We start from the raw sequence: 17,797 nt of genomic DNA, 5'->3' as shown, positions 1-17,797 counted from the left end.
ACACTTTCTGGGAAACTTTTCTCCCAAATTGGATCATGAAAACAAGATGTCTTTGGGACACCAGCCCTATTAAGACCTTGTCAAAGGAAAACCACTTCTCAGAGGGGTTAGCACTGCCCTTCTGACCCAAGCAGGATGACAAACGGCCAGGGAACTGGGAGGACCAGACCACTGGGCAAAGCCAGAGACACATCATTCCTACCGAGGCAGGACTCCTCCCCCTAGCCCTTTATTCCCCATTCCCGGCACATACCGAAAGCAATAAAAATGATTTTGAAGTAAGAGCCATAAAAAGAAAGTTAATTTATTATTTAGCCTCCCTGAGCCACAGCGTACTATCTGAAGCAGCTGTATCAGTTCAGCCATGTGACAAGAAAGTAGTGACCAGACAGTTGTTTTACATCCGTTTAAAGGGAAAATAGAACCAAAAAAGGGCATGAATCACAGGCTGGAATCAAGATTGCTCAGAGAAATAGCAACAATCTCAGATATGCAGACGTTACCACTCTAACTGCAGAAAGTGAAGAGGAACTAAAGAGCTTCTTGACAGGGGTGAAAGAGGAGAGTGAAAAAGTTGGCTTAAAACTCGACATTCAAAAAACTAATATCATGGCATGTGGTCCCATCACTTCACAGCAAATAGATGGGAAAAAACAGACGCAGCAGCTAGATTTTATTTTCTTGGGGCTCCAAAATCACTGCCAATAGTGACTGCAACCATGAAATTAAAAGACGCTTGCTCCTTGGAAGAAAAGCTATGACCAACCTAGATAGCATACTAAAAGGCAGAGACATCAATTTGCTGACAAAGGTCCGTCTAGTCAAAGCCATAGTTTTTCCAGTAGTTGGATGCATTACTGTACAGATGTGAGACTTGGACCATAAAGAAGGCTGAGCACCGAAGAACTGATGCTCTTGAAATGCAGTCCTGGGGAAGACTTTTGAGAGTCCCTTGGAAGGAGATCAAACCAGTCAATCCTAAAGAAAATCAACCCTGAATATTCACTGGAAGGACTGATGCTGAAGCTGAAGCTCCAATATTCTGTCCACCTGATGCAAAGAGCCAACTCACTGGAAAAGACCCTGACGCTGGGAAAGACTGAAGGCAGGAGGACAAGGGGGAAACAGAGGATGAGATGGTTGGATGGCATCACTGACCCAATGGACATGACTTTGAGCAAACTCTGTGAGATAGTGAAGGACAAGGAAACCTGGTGTGCTGCAGTCCATGGGGTCACAAAGAGTTGGACACGACTTGCTGCTGCTGCTACTGCTAAGTCGCTTCAGTCATGTCCAACTCTGTGCGACCCCATCAATGGCAGCCCACCAGGCTCCCCCATCCCTGGGATTCTCCAGGCAAGAACACTGGAGTGGGTTGCCATTTCCTTAGAGAGTGAACAACAACAAGAACCAAAAAAGGGGGAGGGGTACAATTAGACCTCTATTCCTATCTAATCTGAGATGTCATTGCATACAGGTGCGCAAAGACATAAAGCACGACAAGCATTTCATTATTAGAAATTTAGTATCAATAGCAATGGAATACTACTCAGCCATAAAAAAGAATGAAATAATGCCATTTGCAGCAATATGGATGGACCTAGAGATGATCATACCAAGTGAAGTAAGCCAGACAAAGAAAGACAAATATCATGTATCACTTACATGTGGAATCTAAAATAGGACACAAATGAACTTATCTACAAAAGAGACTCCCAGACACAGAGAATAGACTTATGGCTGCCAAGGGAGACAGGGGTGAGGGAGGGATGGAGTGGGAGCTTGGGATTAGCCGATGTAAACTATTATATACAAAATCGATGGACAACAAGGTTCTGCTGTATAGCAGAAATCAAAACGACACTATAAGTCAACTACACTTCAATTAAAAAAATATTTTGTTGAATTACCTTTCTTTACACAGGACCCAGCTTGAAGGGCCAAAGTTAAGGAGGGACCTGAGACAGAAAGAAAGTCTAGGCTTGATTTCAAACCTCCTTTCCCTTAAGTGCAGGGGTTGGTGGTGAAGACTTTCAGTGTTTGGACGGGCAAACATGGAGCTGGAGCTTAAGAGTGGTCAAATATACAAAGTCCCCCTCCTTGAGGGCTGGAGGACGGGCACAGTTATGGTGCTCACCCAACATCTGAGCGCAAGCCCACGAAGTGAGTGGTCCCAAGAGACACGTGAGCAGAGGTGACCAGCAACTGCTGATAAGGGGTCTCCATCCTTCTCCCCTCCTGCACAGCAGGCCAGTGTTATAAGCTGGGGGAGCCTGGGTCCCTGAGTCAGCAAATGGAGTAGACCCCTACCAACCTAGTCTGTGTTTTGGTGCCAGTAACTTTTACTGTGTGAAGCTACGGAGACATATGAGTGTCTCCTGTGGCAGACGGCATTTCTTTTATTTACTTATTTGGCTGGGTCTTAGTTACCGTATGCAGGCCCTTTAGTTGCAGCACGTGGGATCTAGTGCTCTGACCAGAAATCGAACCTAGGCCCCCTGTATAGGGAGCATGGAGTCATAGCCACTGGACCACCCTGAAAGTCCCTAGCATTTCTTAAGACAGTTCCAATAAAGATACTTCCATTCAGAGAATAATTAAGCTAGAACTTCGAAAAAAAAGAGCAAGGAAGTTCTAAAATGTAGCAGGTTATGATATGTTTACGGGGAAGATGAAAGTATGCAAAGCTGCTCTCATACGTACACGTTTCCTCCATCATCCAACAGAAACACTCACACAAGCAGGAAAAAATTTACATACGAGCGTGTATACTAACACACTGCCCATTTGTATTAGGAAAAAAACAATTTTAACTAAATGCCCTTCAAACAAGGAAAGAATACAGCCACTCAATGACCTGTTCTCTGTGGTCCCCACCCTCTACCCCTAGATGTGTGCTCTGCCCACATGGCTCTCCAGCTGGACCTCAATCAGCACTGCCCACAGCTGGCCACGCACAGGGACACCCGTAAGGTGTGAATTCTCTGTGATGGGTGACAGCCACTGGTGTAGGATGCCAAGTACATGGGGATTTGTCACCCTATCCTATTTATGTGAGCTCAACGTTTTCTATGGCATAAAACTTTAAAAATGTAAATTTCAGAACAATTGCCATAATTAAAAGTGACTAACCTTTGCAATAAACAGAAAAGACTATGCTCACTGAAAGAGGCAAGACCACTAACCCAAGCAGATAAAGCAACTTCTCAAGCATTTGTATCAGTGGCTGGAATGGGCTGCGATTAACTCATTTGTTCACTAAAGCACTCACGTCAGTTCAATGGTGATGGAAGCAGTCTGGATCGAGATTAACTTGACAGTGCATGACCTGGCTTGAAAACACAAAATACTGAGAAAGAAGCATTCCCAGTGGATCCACATTTTCTAGACTATGCTGTAGACCCTAAGACTCAGTTCCTGTTCTGTTGTTACTGGAATTAAATTTAAGTGGAATATCAAAATATAGTGAAACAAATTAATAAACAAAAACAAGCTTTGAAATAACTTTAAATTACAAATTAAAGTCAAAATATGGAAGTATGGTTCATAAACATTTATTCATATCCCAACTCATAATTAAACTAGTAATGTAGCTTTTAAACTAGTAAGTGCCAAAGCTAGTTATCTGCTTTTTGATGACAGCTATTCTGACAGGCGTGAAATGATGTCTCATTGTGGTTATAATTTGCATGTCCCTGATGACTAGAGGTGTGGAGCATCTTTTAATATGTCTATTGGCCATCTGGATACCTTCTTTGGAGAAATGTCAGTTTAGGTCCTCTGCCCACTTTTTAATCAACTGTTTTGTAGATACTGAGTTGCATAATTTCTGTATAGACTCTGGATACTAACCCCTTATCAGATATGTCATTTGCAAATTCTTCTCCCATTCAGCAGGTGGCCTTTTCATTTTGCTGACAGTTTCCTTCACCATGCAAAAGCTTTCTAGTTTAATACAGTCCAATTTGCTTATTTTTGCTTTTGTTGCCCTTGCCTGAGGAGACAGATCCAAAAATATATTTGTATATATATAAATATACAAATATATAATATATATATGTATGTTCTGCCTATTTTCTTCTACTTTTATGGTTTATGATTAAGTTTTTAACCCATTTGAGTTTATTTTTGTGTAAGAAAAAATCATATTTTGGTATAAGAAAATGGGCTAGTTTCATTCTTTTACATGCAGCTGTCCAGTCTTCCTAACATCATTTATTGAAGAGACAATTTCCCACTTTATATTCCTGCTTCCTTTTCAGAGATGAACTGACCATATGAGTGTGGCCAAGAGGGAGAGTGCATGAGGGAGCCCTCATGCACTGTTGGGGGATGTAAACTGGTGCAGTCACTATGGAAAATAGTCTGGAGATGTCTCAAAAAATTAATAGAACTACCATAAGATCCAGCAATTTCACTTCAGGATATATACCCAAAGAAAACAAAACACGAATTGAAAGAGATATATGCACCTCTATGTTCACTGCAGCATCATTTACAATACGCAAGATATGGAAGTAACCCAAGTGCCCATCAATGTATGAATGAATAAAGATGATGTGGTTATAAATACACAATGGGATATTAATCAGCCATAAAAAAAAGAATGAAATCTTGCCATTTGCAACAACATGAATGGATCTAGATGTTATCATGCTAAGTGAAATAAGTCAGGCAGAGAAAGACAAATACCACATGATCTAACTTAAATGTGGACTCTAAAAAACAAACAAAGCAAAACAGAAACAGATCGTAGATACAGAGAACAAACTGGTAGCTGCCAGAAAGGGAGGGAGGTGGGAAAAGGAAGTGAAGACCAAGAAACAAATTCCCAGTTATAAAATAACTAAGTCACAGGAACATAATATACATAGTAAGGAATATAGTCAATAATACTGTAATTTTGTATGGTGACAGATGGTTACTAGAATTATCACGGTGATCATTCAGTAATGTATTTAAATGTGGAATTGCTATGTTGTATAACTGAAACTAACATCATATATTAATTATACCTCTATCAATAAAATAAATCGATAATATAACCTTAACAAAAAGACACTGTTAATATCGATTAATGGTCAAAATAGGAGGTTAACATTGTAAGACACTTTGATTTCCATGTCTCCCTTATGAATCTAACCTTTTACTCAACAAAATTGTTTCCCACCTGTCAAACACAGACCATGTTTCTAACTGTGACATACAAAGGCTCTGGAGACAGGCCAGTGATTCCCAGAACCTGGAAAAATACAACAGGATGAGTAAGCCCTGAAGGATGGCTTTGCAAGCCTGTACCAAGGGATTCTGCTCAACACCATCCAACGTTCAGGGAAAACAAAAACACACAGACCTGTAAACCTCAGTGCAATTACAAGTGAACTGAAGGTCAATGGCAAGGACACGAACCCATTTCTAGATCAGCTGACTCCTAGAGGACCAAGTTCCACCCACTGATCTGAGAGGTGTTGAGGCTTCATTTCTTTGAACAGATCATATTATAGATCAGAAAGACGGCAGTTAAGGAAGTTGCATCAGAAGAAACCTTAGACAGGACGACCTGAAAGACTGTCTTCTACTGGAACCCAGTTCGTTTACTTAGTAGCCACGTCCCATGACCTTGAACAAGTCAGTCAAGGGCAGAATCGAGCTTCCCCCCGTCTTGTGGTACTTGAAGGTCCACAAGCACGGATACAAAGCTCAGAAACCATTAGTTCTCAACTGTGTTTCTATTAACAATGATAATCTGCTATGTACTATAATCCTCCTTCAGGTGGAATAATTTCATTTTTCAAAAGTGAGGTTTACTTTTAGATTACACATTAAAAAAAAAAAAAAACAGAAAAACAACATTCTCAACACTTTTTTTCTTCCAATTTGGATTGGGGGCAAGAGGAGATGGGGACGACAGAGGATGAGATGGCTGGATGGCATCACTGACTCGATGGACGTGAGTCTCAGTGAACTCCAGGAGTTGGTGATGGACAGGGAGGCCTGGCGTGCTGCGATTCATGGGGTCGCAAAGAGTCGGACACGACTGAGCGACTGATCTGATCTAATCTGATAGTTGATTTACCAAGTTGTATTACTTTCAAGTGTACATCAAAGTGAATCAGTTATACATACACATATACCCACTCTTTCTTTTTTTAGATTCTTTTCCCATCCAGGCCGTTATAGAGTATTGAGTAGAGAACCCTGTGCTATACAGTAGGTTCTCATTAGTGTCTCATTTTATATATAGTTCAACACTTCCTTTAAAGAAAAAACAAAAGAAACATCTAGAAAGAAGAGCAGAGCTACCAGGCACAGAGAGAAGGCACATTAAAAGTTTATGAATCCAGGTCTGACCAACCTGTAAACAAGCAGACTATTTGGCTATTGAGCTGATTACCTCTCACATTATTAGAAGCCCCTTATAAGTTAAACTGATCTTCCCAGGTGGTGAAGAATGTGCCAAGGCAGGAGACACAAGAGATGTGGGTTTAATCCCTGTCAGGAAGATCCCCTGGAGGAGGGCATGGCAACCCACTCCAGTATTCTTGCCTGGAGAACCCATGGAGAGAGGAGCCTGGAGGACTACGGTTCACAGATCTCAAACAACTGGACACAACTGAAGCAACTTAGCATGCACTTGTTCCATGGCATGTGGGATCTTGGTTCCCCGATCAGGGATCAAACCCATGTCCCCTGCATCACAAAATGGATTCTTAATCCCTGGCCCAGCAGAGAAGTCCCTCAATTTTTAAAAAACATATAAACTTTCTCTGTACCAGAATGTATTAGAGACAGCAGATCCAGAGAGTGGGAGACAGATAAATGAGTTACATACCAACCGACAGTCTTAGGTTTATATAACTGGAATCACATTGCATGTATTCTTTGGAGTTTTCCACGTAAGTTCACAGATCTCCACTGTGTTCAATTTTTAAAACTAACCAGCCAGTTCTCATAACACCTTTGATGAGAATCCACTTCTTGACCTGATCTGAAACACCATCTTTATTACAAACCAAACTTCTCATCAATAATCAGGCTCCCTTTCAGGCCTCTCATCTCCTCGGTGATGGGTTTCTCTCTTGCTCAGCCAGGACCATCTGTTTTCATTACTGTGACACTGTAATATTACATTTTACATCTAGGAAGGCCAAGTATGCTCCATAAGACAACAGACACACGAAAAGATGCTCAGCATTGCTAATTATTAGAGAAATGTGAAGTCCAGTGAGGTATCACCTCACACCAATCAGAATGGCCATCTCAAAATATCTCCAACAATAAATGCTGGAGAGGGTGTGGAGAATAGGGAATCCTCCTAAATTGTTGTTGGGAATGTAAGTTGGTACAGCCACTATGGAGAATAGTGTGAAGGTTCCTCAGAAAACGAAAAAGAGAGTTATCACATGATCCAGCAGCCTTACTCTGGGGCATGCATCTGGAGAAAACTGTAATTCAAAAAGATACATTCACCTCAATGCTCACAGCAGCACTGAATATTCACAGTAGCCAAGACCAGGAAGCAACCTAAATGTCCATTGATAGAGAAGTGGATAAAGAAGAACTGTGTGTGTGTGTGTGTGTGTGTGTGTGTGTATATATAAAGGAGTATTCAGTTCAGTTCAGTTCAGTCTCTCAGTCATGTCCGACTCTAAGACCCCATGAATTGCAGCATGCCAGGCCTCCCTGTCCATCACCAACTCCCAGAGTTCACTCAAACTCATGTCCATTGAGTTGGTGATGCCATCCAGCCATCTCATCCTCAGTAGTCCCCTTTTCCTCCTGCCCCCAATCCCTCCCACCATCACAGTCTTTTCCAATGAGTCAACTCTTCACATGAGGTGGGCAAAGTACTGGAGTTTCAGCTTTAGCATCATTCCTTCCAAAGAACACCCAGGGCTGATATCCTTTAGAATGGTCTGGTTGGATCTCCTTGCAGTCCAAGGGACTCTCAAGAGTCTTCTCCAACACCACAGTTCAAAAGCATCAATTCTTCGGCACTCAGCTTTCTTCACAGTCCAACTCTCACATCCATACATGACCACTGGAAAAACCATAGCCTTGACTAGACAGACCTTTGTTGGCAAAGTAATATCTCTGTTTTTCAATATGCTATCTAGGTTGGTCATAACTTTCCTTCCAGGGAGTAAGTGTCTTTTAATTTCATGGCTGCAGTCACCATCTGCAGTGATTTTGGAGCCCAGAAAAATAAAGTCTGACATTGTTTCCACTTTTCCCCATCTATTTCCCATGAAGTGATAGGACCGGATGCCATGATCTTCGTTTTCTGAATGTTGAGCTTTAAGCCAACTTTTTCACTCTCCACTTTCACTTTCATCAAGAGGCTTTTGAGTTCCTCTTCACTTTCTGCCATAAGGGTGGTGTCATCTGCATATCTGAGGTTACTGATATTTCTCCTGGCAATCTTGATTCCAGCTTGTGCTTCTTCCAGCCCAGCGTTTCTCATGATGTACTCTGCATATAAGTTAAACAAGCAGGGTGACAGTATACAGCCTTGACGTACTCCTTTTCCTATTTGGAACCAGTCCGTTGTTCCATGTCCATTACTCAGCCATAAAAAAGAATGGAAATCATGTCATCTGTAGCAACATGAATGGACCTGGAGATTATCATACTAAGTGAAGTGGGTCAGAGAGAGAAAGACAAATACCATATAATATCCCTTATATGTGGAATCTAAAATATGGCACAAATGAACTTACCTACGGAACAGACAGTCTCACAGACACAGAGAACAGACTTGTGGTTGCCAAGGGGGAGGGAGTAGAGGAGGGATGGAGGAGGAGTCTGGGGTCAGCAGATGCAGACTATTATATATAGAATGAATAAACAACAAGGTCCTACTGTATGGCACAGGAACTATACTCAATATCCTATGACAAACCATAATGGAAAAGAGAATGGAAAACAATATATATATGTAAAGTTGAATCACTATGCCATACACCAGAAATTAACTATACTTGTAAATCAACTAAAAGACAAAATATTTTTTTAATGGTTTGGACAATATAAAGAGAAATGATAAATTCATGTCAATAATATAAATTTTTACTTTGTCTTTGGTTAGAATGGTATTAAATAGCAAATAAAAAGCACGGTAAGTCCAGAGACTACGGATGAAAGTAAAAAGCTTTACACTGTAGTAACTTTCAGTTCAGTTCAGTCACTCAGTCATGTCCAACTCTTTGCGACCCCATGGACTGTAGCACACCGGGCTTCCTTGTCCATCACCAACTCCCAGAGCTTATTCAAACTCATGTCCATTGAGTTGGTGATGCCATCCAACCACCTCACCCTCTGTCATGCCCTTCTCCTTCCACCTTCAATCTTTCCCAGAATCAGGGTCTTTTCCAAGGAGTCAGTTCTTCATATCAGGTGGCCAAAGTATTGGAGTTTCAGCTTCAGCACTTCCAATGAATATTCAGGACTGATCTCCTTTAGGATAGACTGGTTGGATCTCCTTGAAGTCCAAGGGACTCTCAAGAGTCTTCTCCAACACCACAGTTCAAAAGCATCAGTTCTTTGGTGCTCAGCTTTCTTTATGATCCAACTCTCACATCCATACTTGGACCTTTGTAGTAAGTTTACAGGCACTTTTTCCTGCTTTTTGAGCAAGGAGTCTGGTATTTTGTCTGCAAGTGATCTGGCCAGCCCTTAGACGTTCGAGGTAACAGACCCCATCAAGGCACAGGCCAGGGCGCGGGTCCCTCCCTCTGCAGCTCACACTCGTGGTTCCAGTCGTGGCTTCAGACCAGAACCTCCTCTGACCCGACCCCAGAGAATCTGTGTCATTGGTCTGGGTGCAGCCAGGCAGTGGGAATATTGATTTCTCCCATTACTTTGCTGCATGTCAGAGGCTGAGAACCAGCAGCTTGGATTAAGGCTAGCAGATACCGAGCATACCTGCCCAGTGAAAATCAGTAACGAGAAAGAAAGGCTCTGTTCCCCTTAGAAATGGTGACTCTGAACAGGGCACAGAGCTTCAGGTTTATATAATGCTCCCCCCAGCCCCCATAGCCTTCTTTTCATGGCGTCCTAGAAGCAGGGGAGGAAGACGGAACTACCTCCTGAGCTCTCACGCCTCCTGCCCACATGCCTCTCAAAGGTCACTAAGTGGCTGTGTTAATCACAGCCTTCAGAAGCACTAAGCACCTACCAGAAGCCCACAGCACACAAGGGCTAGCACAGATTTCCTTTTTCTGTTTGAATTAAATTTTTTCTGAAGGCTGACAGAGTTGGCAGCAAATCCAGGTCAGACATTGCTTTAGGAAACAGGATTCAGAAAGAACCTCTGGTAGCACATGTACCCACACCTGGGATAAACCCACTCCACATACACTCCACACTCGGGTACCGGAGCTGTGGACAAGGGGAGCTATGCCGCTCCACTGCTGCCACCCAGTGGCCAGCGGGTGCCACAGCCCTACCCAGGAGCTGCTCGGAGGAGGGACTGGGCAGTGCCACGGATCCTGAGTCAGGAGGTGGCCAGGCCATAGCACAGAGGAGATGCAGGACAATAGGTGTGTTCTTGGGAACGGATGTAGGAAAACAAAACCCTAGGTTCCTGCAATGAAGAGTTGTCTCCACCCCAGACTGAGACAAGCTCCAGGAACTAAGTCAAAGCCAGAAGGTGTCCCTGGCTCCCAGGAGACTGACCAGCCCCTGATTCTGGGCTTACCTGCTTCGGGTCGGAGGCAGCAGCACCAGGGGCTGGAGATTCCAGTTCTATGGTCACAGGCCCGTCGTTCTGAATGTGAACTTGCATGTAGGCGCCGAACTTGCCATCTGTAAGAGCAATGGCAGCCATCACGAGAGGTGGAGACCTCAGGTTAAGGCTCTCCGCGATCAGTTCAATCGAAACCTGGGAGCAGGGCCGGCCAGCCCCAGAATAAGGGAGACACAAGACCACACACATCAGAGGGGCCCTGCACGCCCTGCAGCCCTGGCAAGTGGGCGGCTGGGGAAATCATGGGTTAACAGGACTGTGAAGCCATGAGGACATGAAGTGTATGAACACTTTAGAGGGCAAAGAATTTGGTAAAATTCAAGTTGAACCAACACCACAACTCTGGAATTCCATTTTGGGGCAGACAGCCCAGTGTTTATGACCTGGGGTCTCATGGGGGGACAGATGGGCACAGTCTGCTGATGACACAGCACTGTTTGACCTTGAGAATCCTGACCCTGAAGGCCAGAGAAGGGCGAGAGGTCCCCAGCCCCTCCCTAGAGGATGGACAAGGAGTGAGAGGGGCTCCCTGGAGGAGGCTCCGCAGGGCACAGGACTTCAAAGGCCACGGGATTCAGGGCCCCAGCCAGCTCTGAGGCCTCTGCGTCCCTCCTGCAACACAGGGAGACCAGCGAGAGGACCGAGGTTGAGATCCAAGTTCGAGGAGCAGGGGAATGCTCCTGTGTGCAGAGTCAGGGTCTGCTCTCCGCATCACGGTCTGAGGGACCATGACTGCCTGCCCATCCCTGGGGGTCACGGTGCACTGCAGCTCAAGACGGGCTCTCAAGACGTGGAGGAGGGACACCTGCTTGGTTCTTCACTCCGGTGGTCCCCACAGTCCCCTGGGGAGGAGCCCTCACTTCACATGGAGCACCTTTCACAGGACGGACCACCTCTGGGGGACAGGCCAAGGAGAAGGGCAGCCCAGGAGCTCCTTGGGCTCCCCCCTCCAGAACGGCTCAGTGCTGGGACCCCCGGACACCAGAGCCACCACAGCAGCAAGGGGCCCCTCCAATGATCCATGACCTCATGGAGGGTCCCGGCAGAACAGGCTCGGGCAGTGGCGCGGGCAACTAAGAGAAGCCAAGCTGCTCCCCATTTTTAGAGGTGACATGGATCTAGTTCCCGCTGGGCAGCCAGTCGTGCTCAGATGACGGTGGCTTCCTGTGGCCTCCACTTAGATTAAAGTGGCCGTTCAGATCCACAGAGCTTTTGTGCTACCCTTGTCAGGAGCTAAAAAGACATCAGCTGGGGAGGAAATCATGTGTTTAATTGCAGGCTAAAAATTATGGCTACAATTAGGAGCAACTTTCAGCCGCAGCTCTCCTCAGGGAAGCTGAAGGCAGGCTCAGGAGGAAAGGAATTATTTCCGACCTTGAATTTCTGTTGCCAGGATATACAGCATATGCTTCACCCCGTTTATCATTCTAAGTAGCAAGAAATTTATTTTCTTTGCCTGTTTTTCTTCAGTTAAGAACAGAACTATTGTGCACCTTTCCACTGGTACAGACAATAAATCCAAAGACATGTTTCAAGAAGTCTTAAAATGGTAATATATTTTTTTCCCAGTCCAGCTCACAGAGTAAAGCCCCCAAGAAAACTTAAAATGGTTAGGAAAAATAAAAACATTAAAAAAATAATAATAATGTCAAAAGGCAGGAACATATCTACAAAACTACATCTGGGCTCCAGTGGTGATATAATCAGGTTGCTCTGAAATATAAGTCCCACATGTTTCCAGCAGCAACACTCCCCACTGGGGCCAACCCCGCAAGGTCCAAGGGCCCTACCAGCCCCAAACCACAGTGCTCCATGTACCGAGAAAGGCTGATGTCCACGCCCCTGATGTCAATGCCTGAAAGCCTGCCGACCTCCACCAGGAAGCCACACCCTGCCTCTCTGTGGCCCGGTGTCTTTCAGGATGACCGGCCACCACAAGGAACGTGCACGTGAGTACAGGCAGGGCACCAGCCCAGAGCCCAGCAAATCAGCATGCAGGAAAACTGGTCACTCTTTTTTTTATATATATATCTATGTGTGTATGTAGGTATTCATTTGGCTGCACCAGGTCTTAGTTACAGCACGCAGGCTCTTTGATCTTCCTCGCATCATGCAAGATCTTGAGTAGTGACATATGAACTCTCAGGGGCGGCACATGAGATCTAGTTCCCTGACCCGGGATCAAACTCCGGCCCCCTACATTGGGAGCTCAGAGTCTTAGCCACTAGACCACTAGGGAAGTCCCTAAAGGCAATTTTAAAAAGATAAGTCACAGGTATAGGTGGAAAGAAACTCCTTTCACCCTTGTCACCATCCAAAGACAGGAAACGACTCAGCATGAAAGGAGAAGTTTAAATCTTTCAGCAGGGGAAGCAGGAACAGTTTAAAAAACTTCATGGACTCGGGGTCTACAGATTCAGATCTCAACAAAGATGTGATTCCCCCATCGAGAATTCCTAGATTTACATGAACAGTAACGCCTCTGGCATCGTAGCACTGGCCAAAGTACGTAACACAGGCTTCCACTGAAAGTTTACGCATGTGATGAAAATGTTTTAAGTATTAATAGTAAAAAGAGAAGAAAATTAAGCAAACCCATAAAAAAATTAAACCCTAACCATGAAGGAAAGACTCGACATGGTCTTCCTCCTTTGGGCACTTTTCTGCAAGATGAACTTGTCAGGGCTGGGACATGCCCAGAGGGAATATGGGTCGGGATGAGGGGTGGAGGACAGTCAGAAGTCTCCTGCATTCCTTAAACAACCTTCCACATTCCTCTAGCTCTCTGCCACCCACCACGGATCAGACCTGCAGGGAATACATAGGTAGCTCTTTTTAATCCCGTGGAGGCTTCTGATTTGCTGAACAAAGCTGACAGGTAAGCGCTTTCCTAGACTGAGCACAAAACGGCTAAGAGTGGGAACAAGATGCTGAGAGTGGAGATCCCTCTTTTCAACTGTTCCATTCTGGTATCACATTTATTTTTGTTTCCTAACTATAAAAGCAACACATGCTCAGAACTCAACTCTGAGAATGGTTAAGGACACCCGCTAAGCGGTACTTCTAGCATTCAGCTGAAGGATGGAGGCTCCTGGGTGGGGGGTGGGGTGGGGTTGTAGGGGGCCAAATGAGAACTCAGCATCCTGAAGCCCACTCAGGTTGGGGGTGTCCACAAAGCGCCCTCAGCCTCAGGCTCGTTCTGCAAGAGAGGGGAGGACTGAGGATTTGTGCGCTGGGTTTCTCCCCCAAAGCAAGTATTTGAAGGGAAGGCAGAGGATGAGAAAAACCCTCTGAGAACAGCAGAGGTGTGAACTGCGGAGGATGAAAGATAGTCACAGACTCTGACGTTTCTTCCACTGGAGGCGGGTCTCCACTCTTCCCCCAGAATTCGGGCGGCTGAGTAACTGCCCTAACCAACAGCACGTGGGGCATGACACAGGCCACTTTCCAGGCCTGTCTGTGGGGCTGGCGCTTCCACTTCCTGCTCCTTGAAGCGTCCCCTTCTGGTTGGGGAAGCCAGGCACCATTGTAGAAATCCAGCTACTCCAATACAGCTGGGCTAGGAGAAGCCAAGCATCATGGGGAGCCCAGGGGAATTAGATGAGGCAGGGCACAGAAACAAGATGAACAGAGGTCATCCCAGAAGCAGATCCCCAGCCCCAGCCAGCACCGTGGCCGCCACCTGGCAGCGTCGACCCCACCACGGGTTTCTACCATGAAGGCAGGGCAGCCCCTGTGTTAGTTGCCCAGTCATGTCCGACTCTTTGTGATCCCATGGACTGCAGCCCGCCCAGCTCCTCTGTCCATGGGATTCTCCAGGCAAGAATACTGGAGTAGGTTGTCAGGCCCTCCTCCAGGGGATCTTCCCAACTCAGGGATCGAACCCAGGTCTCCTGCATCACAGGACGATTCTTTATCGTCTGAGCCAAGAAATCCCTCAGGCTGATCAGGATCTGGGACAAGAGCCCGCCCAAGCCCTTCCAAGATTCCTGACCTGCAAAATAGTGATGAAGACAGTCATTTTTTGTTTGTTTTTACTTGAAAATACTGGATTTAGTAGAAAATATCACATTGTAAACAAGTCCATTGATGCATTAGTTTAAAACAGAATGACAGCACAATCATGCCTAAAAGTTAAAGATGAAACACTGGTACCAAACACAGCACTTAAAGAGAGGCCTGAGCTAGGCTCTGAAAGATCTTTCTCAGAATCAGAGGCGGCGGCAGCTTCCAACTGGCACAAAAGCAGGGAGGAGGAGGACACATCCAAACTGTCAGGGCACAGCGGTAACAGGAAATGAGAGCAGCACACTCGTCTTGTGAACAAAGAGTGAAGGAGCGAAGGGCAAAGCATCGTGTTTCCTGATGCCCTGGGGACCTGAGACCATGCCACATGAAGCCAGGAGGGTTAGAAGGGCAGGGTATTTTACATGGGGAAAGGATATTAGGCAACTTAGAAGAAATTGGTGTGTTTTGGGCACTCAGCTCTTAGGGATGTAGACATGTAACCTGGGAGGGGATGGATGTCAATTTGTGGTCATTTCACAGTACATACATACGTCAAGTCACTAAACCTAACACAGCGTTACAGGTCAATTACATCTCAAAAGAACTGGACATTTCTTTTTAATTTCTTGGCATCAGGGTTAAATTTTCTAATTTTCAAATTAAACTACATTGTCTTAAAGTCACTGAAGAGACCCTGAAAATCTTTCAAGAAAGAAAATGTATTCAGCACTTTATGTTCCTTCAGCTCACAGAGGACTTTCCACGTTGGAGGTGAAAGCCAGAATCTCAAAATTAACCCAACGACAGTAAGCGTGTAAAACATACTCCCTGCACTTTGTTCCACTACAGAAGAGCAAGCAAGGCACGGGAGATCACCGTAAGGCCTCTGAAAGCCCAAAGGAGCTGAAAATAAATTCTGATTAAAACCCCTGGCATCATCCATGTTGGCTTTTCATCAGAATGATCTGATGTACCATATCCCATGAGCTTAATTCTGATCCTTTATAAAATTATAGTGTTTACAGTACACTGCTTCAGGCACTTCACATAATGACCTGGACAAAATACACATCTTTTCAAAAAGTAAGAGCTGTTTTTAGGAACACAAAGCACTTAAGGGTACATGGAACACTCGTGTTGAAGGGCTTCAATGAAAGTGGCCTTGTTTTCACCCGCGAGTTCCCTGACAACCATCACTCATGTCCCACAGAAAGGGCTCTCTCCCGTGCTTCTGTGATATTCCTGGTGCTCATCCTTCTAAGGAACTTGGGGCAGTCTCAAACACATCTGAGGTTACTCAGAAATGGGATGATTCTACACGGCAGGCAGATGACACAATGATGGCAGCAGTTAATCCCTGGCTCAGCAAAGAAACATCATTATTCAAAGCACTGAACTCCTAATTGGGGGAAGAACCTTGTTTGTAGCAAAGCCATGTTGGACAGAGGACCCCAGTGGACGTCCACAACCAGACTTGTCCATGGAATTCTAAACTGGGATGTTCCCAGATGAGGGACGTGTATTCCTTCTCTACTAGGACCCAAGTAAAGGGCAGGACTTGACTTAAGGTGAAAGGGTCCTGATCACATAGAACCCATCTGTCCTTTTGGCAAATGGACACTTCACATAAGAGGAAAATTTAATTTAAAGAAATACCAGTGAGGAGCTGGGACAAAACTCCTCTGAACATGACCGATCTGAGGAGCTGACAGCCCTTGAGGTGGGGTTCTGCTACAGAACTCCAGAGTCAGGTCATGACATTTATCCCTTATGGTTGAAAATAGGCCCAATAAAAAAGGGACCTGGGTTTATTTAACCCAGAGAGAGAAAGTTAAAGAACAAGAAAAACTACAGAATTAACTGGTGACAACAGCTAAATGTCTACAGGAGGCTGACAGCAGCAGCAGACACAGTTGTGGTTGATCAGACACAGAAGTGGTCATCCTGCGGTCTCACCCTGAGGTTCATCACCAAAGGAGGCTAAATACACTTTCCCAGTAGCTGAAGCAAAAGGCACACTGCTGCTGCTGCTAAGTCGCTTCAGCCGTGTCTGACTCTGTGCGACCCCATAGACAGTAGCCCACCAGGCTCCCCTGTCCCTGGGATTCTCCAGGCAAGAACACTGGAGTGGGTTGCCATTTCCTTCTCCAATGCATCAAAGTGAAAAGTGAAAGTGAAGTCGCTCAGTCGTGTCCAACTCTTAGTGACCCCACAGACTGCAGCCCACCAGGCTCTTCCATCCATGGGATTTTCCAGGCAAGAGTACTGGAGTAGGGTAACATTGCCTTCTCCAAAAGGCACACTAGGATAGTCTAAATGCAACTCGTCCCCTGAAACATGAAAACAGACTAGAGGTGAATGGCCCTCAGAAGAAAATTCATAATGTTGGATTCACAGTTCTCCTACAAACCAGGCCCACTCTTCTCAGGCATTTTCTAGGCTCCCTCTTGGTCGATGAAGCTTGGATAGCATCTCCCACAACCAGCGGTTAAGTCTACACTGTTCACATGCCAGCAGAGAGCCACACGCAGCCACGGAGTGCTGGAAACGGGGTGGGCCTGGATCAAGGTGCACAGTGAGCAGAAAGCTTCAGTACAAGGCAGGAAAGAAGAACGCTCATCAGGAACTCTCTACACTGACTGCGGGGTCAAATCAGAACCCTGGGGATGTCCTGCACACCAGTTTTGCTTGTTTCTTTTTCCTTTTTTTAGTATGGCTCCTAGAAATTTGAGAGGACATGCGACTCCCCTCTGCGGCCGGCAGTTGCATTCCTCGTCAGGCAGGGTGAATAACCAAAACAAAGCACCCTGCATCCTGTGCGCTGCTGCGCCGCGACACGCCTCAAACATGGACAGAAGCCACGGAGAAGGGTGAACGGTACCATGCAGCCTTCAGAGGACACACATGGCAGCGGCAGGGGCAGCGGCTCCAATGTGGTTTTAACAAAATAATAAACTATTATATAGCACAAGGGCGCTCAGCTCAGGGCTCTGTGATAACCTAGATGGGTGGGATGGGGTAGGGAGGAGGGAGGTCAAAGAG

The 17,797-nt window shown here is 45.4% G+C and overlaps 1 protein-coding gene across 3 annotated transcripts in view; it reads right to left on the bottom strand.

Annotated features, from left to right (window-relative positions):
- DTD1 (D-aminoacyl-tRNA deacylase 1) overlaps positions 1 to 17,797 on the bottom strand; it is a 135,204-nt gene that overhangs the window by 108,976 nt on the left and 8,431 nt on the right. For all 3 annotated transcript variants that reach the window (XM_070381139.1, XM_070381140.1, XM_070381138.1), the window contains exon 4: positions 10,700 to 10,806. In XM_070381139.1, coding sequence (XP_070237240.1) covers positions 10,700 to 10,806 — 107 coding nt within the window. The remainder of the gene's footprint in view (positions 1 to 10,699; positions 10,807 to 17,797) is intronic.

This window comes from Bos mutus, chromosome 13, assembly GCF_027580195.1.
Source record: "Bos mutus isolate GX-2022 chromosome 13, NWIPB_WYAK_1.1, whole genome shotgun sequence".
NCBI lineage: Eukaryota > Metazoa > Chordata > Mammalia > Artiodactyla > Bovidae > Bos > Bos mutus.
This window is presented reverse-complemented; position numbering and strand designations above follow the sequence as displayed.